At 39.1% G+C, this 14,901-nt stretch overlaps 1 protein-coding gene across 19 annotated transcripts in view; it reads right to left on the bottom strand.

Annotated features, from left to right (window-relative positions):
- ITSN2 (intersectin 2) overlaps window positions 1–14,901 on the bottom strand; it is a 139,120-nt gene that overhangs the window by 42,697 nt on the left and 81,522 nt on the right. For all 19 annotated transcript variants that reach the window (XM_048222839.2, XM_048222840.2, XM_048222831.2 and 16 more), the window contains 5 exons: window positions 14,229–14,434; window positions 12,225–12,289; window positions 10,575–10,741; window positions 7,503–7,548; window positions 7,300–7,421 (listed from right to left, as the gene is read on the bottom strand). In XM_048222839.2, the coding sequence (XP_048078796.1) occupies window positions 7,300–7,421; window positions 7,503–7,548; window positions 10,575–10,741; window positions 12,225–12,289; window positions 14,229–14,434 (606 nt within the window). The remainder of the gene's footprint in view (window positions 1–7,299; window positions 7,422–7,502; window positions 7,549–10,574; window positions 10,742–12,224; window positions 12,290–14,228; window positions 14,435–14,901) is intronic.

The following is a 14,901-nucleotide window of genomic DNA, read 5'->3' as shown; positions in this document are numbered from 1 at the left end:
TCAATATGCATCTCAAAGTGCTGCTGAAAATGCTACTGTAGAAGTCTACTAGGAGGCCTTCGGAGTTCAGAGTTCTCTGCATATTTCACACAAATGATATTTATAAAGACTCTTCTAGAGTTCTCCTGGTAAGTTCAAGTCAACACTTAAAATGGTACGGTGCACAATGAACATCTATTGGGGCTATGTTAATAATTAACACAGAGATCAGAAATACAATTTGTGGAGAGCCATGTTTCCCATTTGCTTGGGTCAATCTTCAAAGCCAATCAGGAAGGTGGGATTTCAGGGGGTTATTCAAGACACTGAATTTTGAACCTCCATTGCTCTTTAGGAATTGTGTAAGGCTGATTTGCAAGAATGAAGCTGTGTTTATCCTCCATATTATAATCATATACCAATCTTATATAAAAATATAGCTATTATACCTCTCCTCATTTTTTAATCTTAAAATGCTTTTTTGTTTTTCTAGTAAGGAACTTTTAGGGGAAAAGAAATCTCTTTCTGTATCTAAACATATGCAATAACTGTCTCTGTTAATATTTTAGGAAAAAACTAGGTTCATTTATGCCTACATTTCCTTTCCTTGCACTGCTGTTTCAAAAACATAAGACTGTGGTTGGAAAAGTCCAACGAATAGCATTTTCTCAGTACACAGTCTGGATCATGTTTCTTTTCCAGGATAGAGGCTATACTGCAAGCCTGGGGTTATCCCAGGCAAAGGTGATGCTATGCTTTCCTTTAAGAAGTTGACCTGTGGTTTATTAAAGCAGGTATTATTGGAAAACAATTATGTCTGTAGAGAAAATTATTCTTCATATTGTTACTTATAATACCAGTTCAACTGTGCTAAAAATGAACAGAGAAAAGGCTAGAGGGAAACATAATACATTAAAATGTTAATACTGATGGGGAGGAGGAGTTAAGATGGCGGAGGAGTAGGAGACACCGTTTTCAGCCGGTCCTCCGAGTCGAGCTGGATAGGTACCAGACCAGCCTAAACAACCACGGAACCAGCCTGAGACGCAGGAAGACGCACCTGGATCTCTACAAATGAACATCTCCAGCGCTGAGTATTGAGGTACGAAGCGGGGAGCCATGAAACTGTGCACAGATATCGGAAGATAAACGGAAGGGGGAGGGAGCCGCCGCGTTCGGGCACCGGGAAGCGGCAGCCACTTGCACGGGGGAGCGGGCGGGCTCGTGGTCGGCACCAGCAAAACAGCAGACTGAGACCGTGAGCCGGGTGCGCGCGCCACCAGGCATCTCGCGGAACCCCGGAATCCTGGTGCGCTCACCGGATCCAGACTGAAACCGGGAGCTTCTGGAGCGCGCACGCGCGGGGCGGCTGGCGGCGTTAGAAACACAAAGGACAGAGACGCGCCGGCCCTGGAAGTGAGGGCTGGGACGCCGGGTGTGGGGCGCACATCCCGGACGCTGCAGGGTTGAGCAGCACCAACAGAGACAGAGTTAAAGTGGCCAGAACATTAGTAGAGAACGGGCCGCAATCCCTCTGTTCTGTGACAGAGGCTGAAATTTGGCCGCTGCTGCTCTGACTCTCAGAAGAGGCACAGCAAACCGCCAGGGAAAGCCGCCAGAGAACAAAAGCCTGGAAATACCAGCTCAGGGAGTGCCCATCCCCATCCCCCCTCGCAGGGGACGCGGAGACTCTACCCAAACAGGGCTGCCTGAGTATCGGCGCGGCAGGCCCCTCCCCCAGAAGGCAGGCTGAAAAATCAAGAAGCCCACAACCCGAGGCGCCGGGGTGGCGCAGTCATTGAGCGCCTGCCTTCGGCTTAGGGCGTGATCCCAGCGTTCCGGAAAGGAGTCCCTCATCGGGCTCCTCCGCTGGGAGCCTGCTTCTTCCTCTCCCACTCCCCTGCTTCTGTTCCCTCTCTCGCTGGTTGGCTGCCACATAAATAAATAAATAAAATCTTTAAAGAAGAAACCCACATCCCTAAGATCCCTATAAAACAAGGGGCACGGCCTGGGACCCAGTCAATAATTTGGGCTCTGGAAACCCCACAACCTCTCTTCATCAGAATGACAAGAAGGAGAAGCCCCCCCCAGCAAAGAAAAGACAGTGAGACTGTGGCCTCTGCCACAGAAATAATGGATATGGATGTAACCAAATTATCAGAAATGGAATTCAGAGTAACGATGGTCAAAATGATGAGTAGAATTGAAAAAAGTATAAACGAAAAGGTTACTGAGAATATAGAATCCCTAAGGACAGAAATGAGAGCGAATCTGACAGAAATTAAAAATTCTATGGGCCAAATGCAGGCAAAACTAGAGGCTCTGACAGCCAGGGTCGCAGAAGCAGAGGAAAGGGTTAGTGAATTGGAGGATGGGTTAATAGAGGAAAAAATGAAAATAGAAGATGGTCTTAAAAAAATCCACGCCCACGAATGTAGGTTACGGGAGATTACTGACTCAATGAAAGGATCCAATGTTAGAATCATCGGCATCCCCGAGGGGGTGGAGAAAAACAGAGGTCTAGAAGAGATATTTGAACAAATTGTAGCTGAAAACTTCCCTAATCTAGCAAGGGAAACAAACATTCGTGTCCAAGAAGCAGAGAGGACCCCTCCCAAGCTCAACCACGACAAACCTACGCCACGTCACATCATAGTGCAATTCGCAAATATTAGATGCAAGGATACAGTATTGAAAGCGGCCAGGGCAAAGAAATTTCTCACGTACCAAGGCAAAAGCATCAGAATTACGTCAGACCTGTCTACACAGACCTGGAATGAGAGAAAGGGTTGGGGGAGCATATTTAAAGCTCTTTCAGAGAAAAACATGCAGCCAAGGATCCTTTATCCAGCAAGGCTGTCATTCAGAATTGATGGAGAAATAAAGACATTTCAGAATCGCCAGTCACTAACCAATTTTGTAACTACGAAACCAGCCCTACAGGAGATATTACGGGGGGTTCTATAAAAGTAAAAAGGCCCCAAGAGTGATACAGAACAGAAAGTCACAGCCAATACAAACAAAGACTTTACTGGCAACATGGCAACATTAAAATCATATCTCTCAGTAATCAGTCTTAATGTAAATGGTTTGAACCATCCCATAAACGCCACAGGGTTGCAGATTGGATAAAAAGAAATGACCCATCCATTTGCTGTCTACAAGAGACTCATTTCAAACCCAAAGATGCATTCAGACTGAGAGTAAGGGGATGGAGTACCATCTTTCACGCAAATGGTCCTCAAAAGAAAGCTGGGGTAGCAATTCTCATATCAGATAAATTGGATTTTAAACTACAGACTATAGTTAGAGACACAGAAGGGCACTATATTATTCTTAAGGGAAGTATTCAACAAGTGGATATGACAATTATAAATATATATGCCCCCAACAGGGGAGCAGCAAGATACACAAGCCAACTCTTATCCAGAATAAAGAGACATATAAATGAAAATACATTAATAGTAGGGGACCTCAACACTCCACTATCAGAAACAGACAGAACACCCTGGCAAAAACTAAGCAAAGAATCAAAGGCTTTGAATGCCATACTCGACGAGTTGGACCTCATAGATATATATAGAACACTACACCCCAGAACCAAAGAATACTCATTCTATTCTAATGCCCATGGAACATTCTCAAGAATAGACCATGTTCTGGGACACAAAACAGGTCTCAACCGATACCAAAAGACTGAAATTATCCCCTGCATATTCTCAGACCACAACGCTCTGAAATTGGAACTCAACCAGTTGCAAGGAAAAATTTGGAAGAAACTCAAACACTTGGAGACTAAGAGCCATACTGCTCAGGAATGACTCGATAAACCAGGAAATCAAAAATCAAATTAAACAATTTATGGAGACCAATGAGAATGAAAATACAACAGTCCAAAACCTATGGGATACTGCAAAGGCAGTCCTAAGGGGGAAATACATAGCCATCCAAGCCTCACTCAAAAGAATAGAAAAATCTAAAATGCAGTTTTTATATTCTCACCTCAAGAAGCTGGAACAGCAACAGAGGGACAGGCCTAATCCACGCACGAGGAAGCAGTTGACCAAAATTAGAGCTGAAATCAATCAAGCAGAAACCAGAAGTACAGTAGAGCAGATCAACAGGACTAGAAGCTGGTTCTTTGAGAGAATCAATAAAATTGACAGACCACTGGCAAGACTTATCCAAAAGAAAAGAGAAAGGACCCAGATTATTAAAATTATGAATGAAAAAGGAGAGGCCACGACGAGCACCATTGAAATTGGAAGGATTATTAGAAATTTTTATCAACAGCTATATGCCAATAAACTAAGCAATCTGGAAGAGATGGAATCCTTCCTGGAAACCTATAAACTACCAAGATTGAAACCGGAAGAAATTGATTCCTTAAACAGGCCAATTAATTATGAAGAAATTGAGTCAGTGATAAACAACCTTCCAAATAACAAAACTCCAGGCCCGGACGGTTTTCCTGGGGAATTCTACCAAACATTCAAGGAAGAAATAATACCTATTCTCCTAAAGCTATTTCAAAAAATAGAAACAGAAGGAAAGCTACCAAACTCATTCTATGAGGCCAATATTACCTTGATCCCCAAACCAGGCAAAGACCCCCTCAAAAAGGAGAATTACAGACCGATTTCCCTAATGAATATGGACGCCAAAATCCTCAACAAGATACTTGCTAATAGAATCCAACAGTACATTAAAAGGATTATCCATCACGATCAAGTGGGATTCATACCTGGGATGCAAGCGTGGTTCAATATTCGCAAATCAATCAGTGTGATACATCATATCAACAAGAAAAGACTCAGGAACCATATGATCCTCTCAATCGATGCTGAAAAAGCATTTGACAAAATACAGCATCCTTTCCTGATTAAAACCCTTCAGAGTGTAGGAATAGAAGGTACATTTCTCAATCTCATAAAAGCCATCTATGAAAAGCCTACTGCAAATATTATTCTCAATGGAGAAAAGCTGGAAGCCTTTCCCTTAAGATCAGGAACTCGACAAGGATGCCCACTCTCGCCACTATTATTCAACATAGTACTAGAAGTCCTTGCAACAGCAATCAGACGACAAAAAGGGATCAAAGGTATTCAAATTGGCAAAGAAGAAGTCAAAATGTCTCTCTTTGCAGATGACATGATACTCTATATGGAAAACCCAAAAGAAGCCACTCCCAAATTATTAGAAGTTATAGAGCAATTCAGTAACGTGGCAGGATACAAAATAAATGCTCAGAAATCAGTTGCATTTCTATACACGAATAACGAGACCGAAGAAAGAGAAATTAGGGAATCCATCCCATTTACAATAGCACCAAAAACCATACGTTACCTTGGAATTAACCTAACCAGAGACGTAAAGGACCTATATTCTAGAAACTATAAATCACTCTTGAAAGACATTGAGGAAGACATAAAAAGATGGAAAGATATTCCATGCTCATGGATCGGAAGAATTAACATAGTTAAAATGCCCATGCTACCCAGAGCAATCTACACTTTCAATGCTATCCCGATCAAAATACCAAGGACATTTTTCAAAGAACTGGAACAAACAGTCCTTAAATTTGTATGGAAACAGAAAAGGCCCCGAATCTCCAAGGAACTGTTGAAAAGGAAAAACAAAGCTGGGGGCATCACAATGCGGATTTCGAGCTGTACTACAAAGCTGTGATCACAAAGACAGCATGGTACTGGCACAAAAACAGACACATAGACCAATGGAACAGAATAGAGAGCCCAGAAATGGACCCTCGGCTCTTTGGGCAACTAATATTTGATAAAGCAGGAAAAAACATCCGGTGGGAAAAAGACAGTCTCTTCAATAAATGGTGCTGGGAAAATTGGACAGCTACATGCAAAAGAATGAAACTTGACCACTCTCTCACACCATACACAAAAATAAACTCCAAATGGATGAAAGACCTCAATGTGAGACAGGAATCTATCAAAATTCCAGAGGAGAACATAGGCAACAACCTCTACGACATCGGCCAAAGCAACCTTTTTCATGATACATCCCCAAAGGCAAGAGAAACAAAAGATAACATGAATTTATGGGACTTCATCAAGATTAAAAGTTTCTGCACAGCCAAGGAAACAGTCAGAAAAACTAAGAGGCAGCCCACGGAATGGGAGAATATATTTGCAAATGACACTACAGATAAAGGACTGGTATCCAAGATCTACAAAGAACTTCTCAAACTCAATACACGAGAAACAAATAAACAAATCAAAAAATGGGCAGAAGATATGAACAGACACTTTTCCAATGAAGACATACAAATGGCTAACAGACACATGAAAAAATGTTCAAAATCATTAGCCATCAAGGAAATTCAAATCAAAACCACACTGAGATACCACCTTACGCCAGTTAGAATGGCAAAAATAGACAAGGCAAGAAACAACAATTGTTGGAGAGGATGTGGAGAAAGGGGATCCCTCCTACATTGTTGGTGGGAATGCAAGTTGGTACAGCCACTCTGGAAAACCGTGTGGAGGTCCCTTAAAAAGTTAAAAATTGAGCTACCCTATGATCCAGCCATTGCACTACTGGGTATTTACCCCAAAGATACAGACGTAGTGAAGAGAAGGGCGATATGCACCCCAATGTTCATAGCAGCAATGTCCACAATAGCTAAATCGTGGAAGGAGCCGAGATGCCCTTCAACAGATGACTGGATTAAGAAGTTGTGGTCCATATATACAATGGAATATTACTCAGCTATCAGAAAGAACGAGTTCTCAACATTTGCTACAACATGGACAGCACTGGAGGAGATAATGCTAAGTGAAATAAGTCAAGCAGAGAAAGACAACTATCATATGATTTCTCTCAGCTATGGAACATAAGAACTAGGATGATCAGTAGGGGAAGAAAGGGATAAAGAAAGGGGGGGGTAATCAGAAGGGGGAATGAAACATGAGAGACTATGGACTATGAGAAACAAACTGAGGACTTCAGAGGGGAGGGGGGTGGGGGAATGGGATAGACCGGTGATGGGTAGTAAGGAGGGCACGTATTGCATGGTGCACTGGGTGTTATACACAACTAATGAATCATCGAGCCTTACATCGGAAACCGGGGATGTACTGTATGGTGACTAACATAATATAATAAAAAATCATTAAAAAAATAAAAATAAAAAAAAAAAAAAATAAAAATTAAAAAAAAAAAATAAAATGTTAATACTGATTAAGTGGTATGATTATAGGTTATCTAAAATTTTAATTAATTTTATTTTTTAATGAGCATGTGTTACTTTTATAACGAAAATGATAAATGTTATTTCAAGGTTATTACCTGTAATTCTCCTTGCCACCACCCACTTGAATTTTTCTTTAGGATTAATATTAACTGCCCTGGTGCAAGACTTAGTTGTTCAGAACCAGAAGCCACATATGCTGAAGTTACTTGAGCAATCTCTGAAAAGAAGGCAGACAAAAACTATGAATTCAAGACTATTAAACACTGTAGTAATTTTTCAACTTCATTATTATACATACCAGGTTTCTTGTTTGATGTTCCAGATTTGTTAGCACTCCCAAAACTCTGTAAGGAAAAAACATGCTGTTTTATCATTTTCTAATAATCCAGATGTAAGAGTGCAAAGGTTATTAGGAATTAGAGATTTCTAATTCCCAGGACTGTTTCTTTAAATGAAGATCAAAATAACAATTAGCCTTATGTTAACCAAGTAAGTGAAGAATCCAACACATAATTATGGGGAGATATGGTCTACTAACAGACATTATAGACAAGTGGTTGATGTTGGCATCCACTGATTCAACAACAATAGCTTATTTAATGCATCTTTCCTGAATATCAAACGTGACCAGATACCTCTCATTTATCAGGTTAGCATCAATGCCCACCACATACAACATATCTTAGGGCATACATGAGTTTTACTCCTGCTGCCTAGGAGACAATGGTTTTATTTTTTTTGCATATTCCCCATGAATCTGACATAAGAACAAAAAAATCCATGCCCTGGGTAGCAAGTACAACCTCAGTTTGGCTATACAGGATAGTTGGGCCAACCAGCTTTCTTCATTTCAGGAATCTGAACAAGTAAAGGGAAGGAACAGAACACTTATTAGGATTATCCCCATGTTACGGAGAAGGAAACTGAGGTACAGAAAGGTGAAACAACTGGCTCTAAGTGTTGGAGCCAGAAGTCAACCTAGATGGTTCTCACTGTGTGGTTTGTGGATCCCTGGGGACAATCCTTGAGCCCCTTTCAGGGGTCCAGAAGATAAAGGCCTTTTTCATTAACAGTATTAAGACTTTATTTACCTCCTTCACTATGTTGACATTTACACTGATGGGTAAAACTGCTGATGCCTTAGCATGAATCATGACAGTGGTGCCAAATTATACTAGCAGTCAGAGTATTCTTCACAACCACATATTCACAGAACAAACAAAACCAGCTGCCCTTAAGAATGCCTTTGATCAAGCAGTAAAAATGTTATGAAATCTTAATGAAATATGTGACCTTTTAAAAATTCTGTGTGACTAAATGGAAGCAAGCCTACGGTGTTTCTGCTGCATACCGAAATAGCAAGATGGCTATCTCAAAGAGAAGCACTTGTGTGATTAAACTGTGAGCTAAACTGGGTTTTTCATGGGACATTTTTACTTGAAAGAACGAATGAAAGACAACTCTTCAGACTCAGGATTTAGCAGACATTTTCTCAAAGATGAAGTATGCCTGTCACATCAAGGAATACAGCTGACAAGGACTTGTTGCCAATGATGAAATTCAAGATTTCAAGAGAAAATTGAAGTTTTAGAAAACTTGTATCTACCACCATGAGCTTGATAGTTTCGAAGTATCTGAAGATTTTCCTATGAGATCTGTGGTGATATTAACAAATAAAACTTTTTGATACTGTACAATGAAATGTGTCAATACAAGGAATATTTGCTTAACTCAGTGATTCTGTATTTTCCAAATGACCAATGCATGGGTAAAAAATCCATTCAATGTCAAAATAGAGTGGTGAATTTTAATATAACAGGAAGAAATGTTCACTGACATGGCTTTAGATTCCACGTGTAACTAACCTATAACAATTTAACACTTATTAAGTTTTGGTATAGTAATATCAAAGAATAACCACAGACACCTGAGGACGTTATTAAAATACTTCTGCTTTCTCCCATATCTGTGTGAGGCTGAATTTTCTTCACATATGTCAACCAAAAGAATGTATCACAACAGACTAAATACTGAAACAGAGAAGAATCTAGCTGTCTTCAAGTTAAGCCAGACATTAAAGAGATGTTTTACCAAACTTTTTTGTTTGAAAATATAGTGTTATTTTTCATAAAAATCAAGTTATTTATATTACCATGTAATGGGTTTACTTCTGTTACTTTATTTTTTTTAAAGATTTTATTTATTTATTTGTCAGAGAGAGTGAGCACAAGCAGGGGGAGTGGCAGGCAGAGGGAGAAGCAGACTCCCCGTTGAGCTAGGAGCCTGATGCAGGACTTGAACCCAGGACCCTGGGAAAGCAGATGCCTTCAATGACTGAGCCATCCAGGCATCCCTACTTTTGTTACTTTAAAATGAGTAAATTATTTTTAAAATTCCAGTTTTAATTTCTAATATGGAAAATACAACTATATATAACCTATATATGTATTTTAACCCATATATGTATTTTTTAAAGATTTTATTTATTTATTTATTTATTTATTTATTTGAGAGAGAGAGAGAAGAGACATCACAACCAGGGGGAGTGGCAGGCAGAGGGAGACGTAGAAGCAGGCTCCCCACTGAGTAGGGAGCCCCACATGGGGCTCAATCCCAGGACCCTGGGATCATGACCTCAGCCAAAGGCAGACGCTTCATCAACTGAGCCACCCAGGTGCCCCCAACCCATATATTTTTAAAAACTCTTTATAGAGTCCCCAATAATTTTTTAAAAAGATTTATTTATTTGAGAGAGAGAGAGAGGGAGAGAGAGTGTGAGGGGGGGGGCAGAGGGGAAAGAATCTCAAGCAGACTCCCTGCTGAGCACAGAGCCCTATGACGCAAGGGCCGATCTCAAGACCCTGCTGAGATCATGACCTGAGGTGAAATCAAAAGTCCGTTGCTCAGCTGACTGAGCCACCCCCAGGTGCTCCAAGAATCCCCAATAATTTTTAAGAATGTAAAGTTCCTGAAACCAAAAAGTTTGAGAACTGCTGCACTGTACACACTAGGTTTGGGTCAAAAAGAAGCAGGAGCTCAGAGTGCAGGCTGAGTCACATTAATGTCAGAGCCCAAAGTAAAGTTTTACTGACCCCTTCAAGTTGATCTCGTGGATCTGGGACTATTTCCTAGCTTCAGTTACCATGAGGCCCAGCCCTATCTACGGCTCCTAGTCTTATAAATTTCATGAAATCCTGTTCCACTTATCTAACAGGATCCCTGTAATAAACTCTATTTTATTGGTGCCACCTTCAGTGGTTTCCTTATAACCAAAGCCGGAACAAAACCATATATACATGAGTCTGTTTTACGGATGAATCTCGATCCACAGAAATGGAATCATTTTGTTTCTATACCAAAATAACCCTACCTCTTGATCTTTTGGTTTGACATAATTTGATGGAAAAATTCCAGTTCTATCTCCAATGCTTCCTGTCCACCACTCTCCATCTTTCTGGGTCACCAATATTTCTTCACCTTCAGTGAAAGTCAAATCTCCAGGTTCTACACTTGAATATGAATAAAGTGCAATATACTCTGTAGGAAACAAAGCAAAAAGAAACTAATTTTAGTTGTAAGATTATAGAAAGAAAAAAATTATGTTATCTTCAAACCTTGTGTAAAGTAACTGTAAAAGACCTTGTAACTTAAGGACACCTAATGTAAAAAGATCTTAAAATAGAAAAAAGAATGAGGCAATTATTTCATAATTTCTTTCTTTTTTTTTTTTTTAAAGGTTTTATTTATTTATGTGACCTGTCATTACTGCTACTTAGAATAAAAAATGAGCTGGCTGCAGAAGTCTTTCTTTTCTAGTTATTTTTATTTGTCAACATGGAATTTCATCTGTACATCATAAACTAGAAAGGACTAGGAACACCATCTACAACCTATTTACTGTTCATGTTCCCAGTATTACTCAATTTAGGCGATTTAACAAAACCAAAAATGCCTGCAAGGTTTAGGTATGCTGCAATGAGCAAGGTCCTCCCCAGACACTCCTTGCTCCCTTCCCAGACTCACTTCACAGCACTCATTCCACAGTGAACCTAACGGTTCCAGCCTTGCTGGCAATCTGCGATCTCTAACCTAACCTTTCACAGCCACGCCCTGGCTCTTGACTTTCACTGTCCACAACAGCTTTCTCTTCCTTCGTCACTATGCGAAACTCTACTCCTTGCTTAAGATGATTCAACACTGCCATGTCTGTGGATTCATAGGTCCTCAAAATTAAGTTCTATGTACTCATTATAGGATTTCTTACAATGGTATGCCTATACTCTCCAGTCTACTGTGAGAACTTGGGAAACTGTGTTTTATTCATCCTTGTATTTTTCAGGCTTTAGCACAGAATCTTAAACATAGTAGATACTGAATAAATGGTTTAATTTACCATTAAACTGATTTTCTTGAGCAATAATATAAACATAAAATGTACTTCTAATATTCAACTAATTTTACAATGGATGTACACAATTCATTTATAAAGTTATGTAAGTGTTAAATAAAAATGTCTGAAACTTAGGGTAGACAAATCTTTCATTTTTTAGTACATTAAAATAAAAAATAAGTTATTAGTCAACCCAAAGGGCTACAGAAAAAAATTTCTTTGTAATAATTATGGTAAAGTGTACCTTGATTTCAAATCTAATGATTTATATGATATGCTGTAATTAAAATGCAATTTGTAAATAACTAAATGTACTAAAATTGCCTTACCTCCTAAATATATGTAACCTAGATATCTAGTAACAGGAAAACAAAAACCTTCATGCTATCTCATTTCAACATTTTTTATTTATGATTTTATTGCTAATTTTTATAGCACTGATTTTCTAAAAGTGCCATTTTTTTTTCTATATTCTAAATATTCATATGAAATAGATAAGGGGCAAGTTCTCCTAAACCCACTTTAACACTGAAGACACAGAAACAGGGGAAATAACAACTGTAGGAAGTTAGATAATTAGTCAATAGCTAATCTGACTCCCATTTAATTTACAAATTGCCAAAAACTCACCTTCTCCAACTGTATAGGCTGCAGAGGTAGGTTTCTTGTTTATAGCTGCATACAAAGCTTCTGGGCTGCCAGATAAATACACAAACAGATTAAAAAAAAACAATAATGAAACAAAGACATCAACAAGCAAAAACCAAGAAAGGTGATACAGCAGGTGTTTGCAATACTTTCTTTTAGAGCTTTCCAAAATTGATTTAAATATTGGCTCAGTACACAGGCTAGAAATATTCTCATACACAAAATTGCCTGGGGACTAAGAAGGGCCTACAGTTACAGACGTCTAAATTTTTTAATAAAGTAATTTCAACATGATTTATAAACAGTTTTTTCAAGTGTGAGATACTTTGCCTTGCTAAAGGATTTTAAAAGATACAAGTGCTTTGGTAAATGGACAGTTATTTACTAAAGTACATAGGGGGCTTGGCTTGGTATAGGGAGAAACAAGGACAATATAACAATATATAAATTTTAATATTTGTTTAGAGCACACTACATTTAAATATATAAAAATAATAGAACTTTATTTTTATATTTCAGAACCGGTAAAGCTTTAATTTCCAATTTAACCCAGGAAACTGTTTTTAAAAAATCTGGAAAACTTGTCATGTTTAAGAACTAGACATCTGTAGGATGTACCAGTGCTTCCCAGGACCCTTGAAGAAACTGTACGATAAGGCAGTTCTCAGGGGAACAGAGTGGAAGCTTACTACAGCTCATGGCCATAGCTGAACAGACTGCCTTGCTTAGGGCATGATCTCTCCGTTACTATAAGCTTTCAAGTTACATGCCTTATCTGTTAGAAAAGATCAGTAACTGAATGAAAAGTTAGGGGGAAAAACACATTTAAACTTACTGTCTTTGCACTTAAGTTTTCTACTCCATAAAATGTTATGGTGTGTAAATAAGATAATTCCTATAAAGGGCCCAGCTCAGTGCCAATATGCACGTGTCAGCTCTGAATTGTTATCACTTACTCAATTCTAAGTCTAAAATTCTGTGTCAGTCTGAAAAGTAAATTTCTGCATTTGAACTAAAAATTCACACACAGAGTCTCAGCATTGAAAGAGTTTCTAAAGATCAATTTACTCTTTTTATCTCATCAATTAGAAAACTGCAGACAAAGCAAGTTATTCCATACAGCCTGACAAAAAATAGCAGAATCAGAACGTAATAAGCCTCTTGATTTCCAAAGACCTGTCTCTTTTCATTCAATCCCATCACTTTTCTATTTAGATAAACTTCCATGTAAAACACAAGAGACAGTTGTCTATCACTACATTACAGTACTTGTTTCTTAAACATCTTAAAGATATTTGAAGACCTCACTCCTCTGCGGAATGGGAAATAATGGCCAGAGATCTTGTCTAGTTTTTACTTGCTGTTCATTTAAAATGGATTCAACTGATTGTCCCTTCACTGACTCCTCTCCTTATTCACTGAACTAACATGACTGAGATGACATGAGGCAGGGGAAAACTGAAAAATAAACAACAGACATGGACCCTGTCCTCCTGAAGCTTATGCTCTAATAAGGGATATGGGCAAGAAAATGCATAACTACAGCCCAGTCTGTTATAAGCAGTAAGAGAGGTGTGATCTTCAAGGAATTCTGGAGGCCCAGAAATGGCAAGCCCTACACTTCGGCAAAAGGGAGGTACTCAGTAAACATTTATTTAAAAACCAACAGTGCATAGTAAATAACAAGGGAGAAGTGCTCCAAAGGAAATGAAAGTAACTTCTCTAACTGACCTGATAGCACAAAGAAAACAACAGATCTCAAATTTACAGCACTTTGAGAACTTTAGGAATCTGAAATAACTAGAATAAAAGATATTCTAAAACTGGTACAAATATCTGAAGTGCGCTTTTTTCACTCTAGGAATGACCCTTCTGATGGTCAAACTCAAGCATAAATGTTTTATTTGACGAACAGCCAGTGGTTTTACGGCGGACTCATTAGTGGAAATACCAACATCCACATCTCAGAAAACACAAAATGCTTACTCTTCCCGCTTGACTTCACTCCCAGGGATGATTTTGACATAAGATTTTGGAAACCATCCTCTTCCTCCATGTACCTCCCCAAACCACCAATTTTCTTGCTGCTCCAAGACAGTAATAATATCATGTTTTGAGAAGTTCAAGTGGTTATCTTTCTTTGCAGTCCAAGAACAAAGGGCCTGTGCCTTTAGGTTTTCTACAACCTGTCCCTGTGAATACAAAACCACAAAAAAAAAAAAAAAAAAAAAAAAAAGGTAACCATGATTTCTGTTTCCTAACATATAACTTACTTACTGTTTAAACAGAGACTAGTTTGGTGTGGTGGTGACTTAAGATAACCTTTATCTACTAACGGATTTAAAATGATATATGACAGAGAACGTTTGAGTAGCCTTCTGTTAAAAGTTAAAGACTGAACACCTACCACTCAAGGAAACACATTGGCATGAAGTATCACTGGATTGGAAGAGAAACACTGGGCACTCAAGAAAGCATTCATAAATCCATCCAGTAGATGTCACAGAACAAATGCAAAGAGCTACTACAGCCTCTTCCTGTCCTCCAGTTCCCAGTGTCCCTCCCTGCGGTCACGGCAGGTCCCACCAGGTCACACCACTAGGAGTGCAGATGCACTTGTGCTCTGCCTCCCTCCACTTTTCTGCTCTCCGTCCCTGAA

Source organism: Ursus arctos, unplaced genomic scaffold, assembly GCF_023065955.2.
Source record: "Ursus arctos isolate Adak ecotype North America unplaced genomic scaffold, UrsArc2.0 scaffold_8, whole genome shotgun sequence".
NCBI lineage: Eukaryota > Metazoa > Chordata > Mammalia > Carnivora > Ursidae > Ursus > Ursus arctos.
This window is presented reverse-complemented; position numbering and strand designations above follow the sequence as displayed.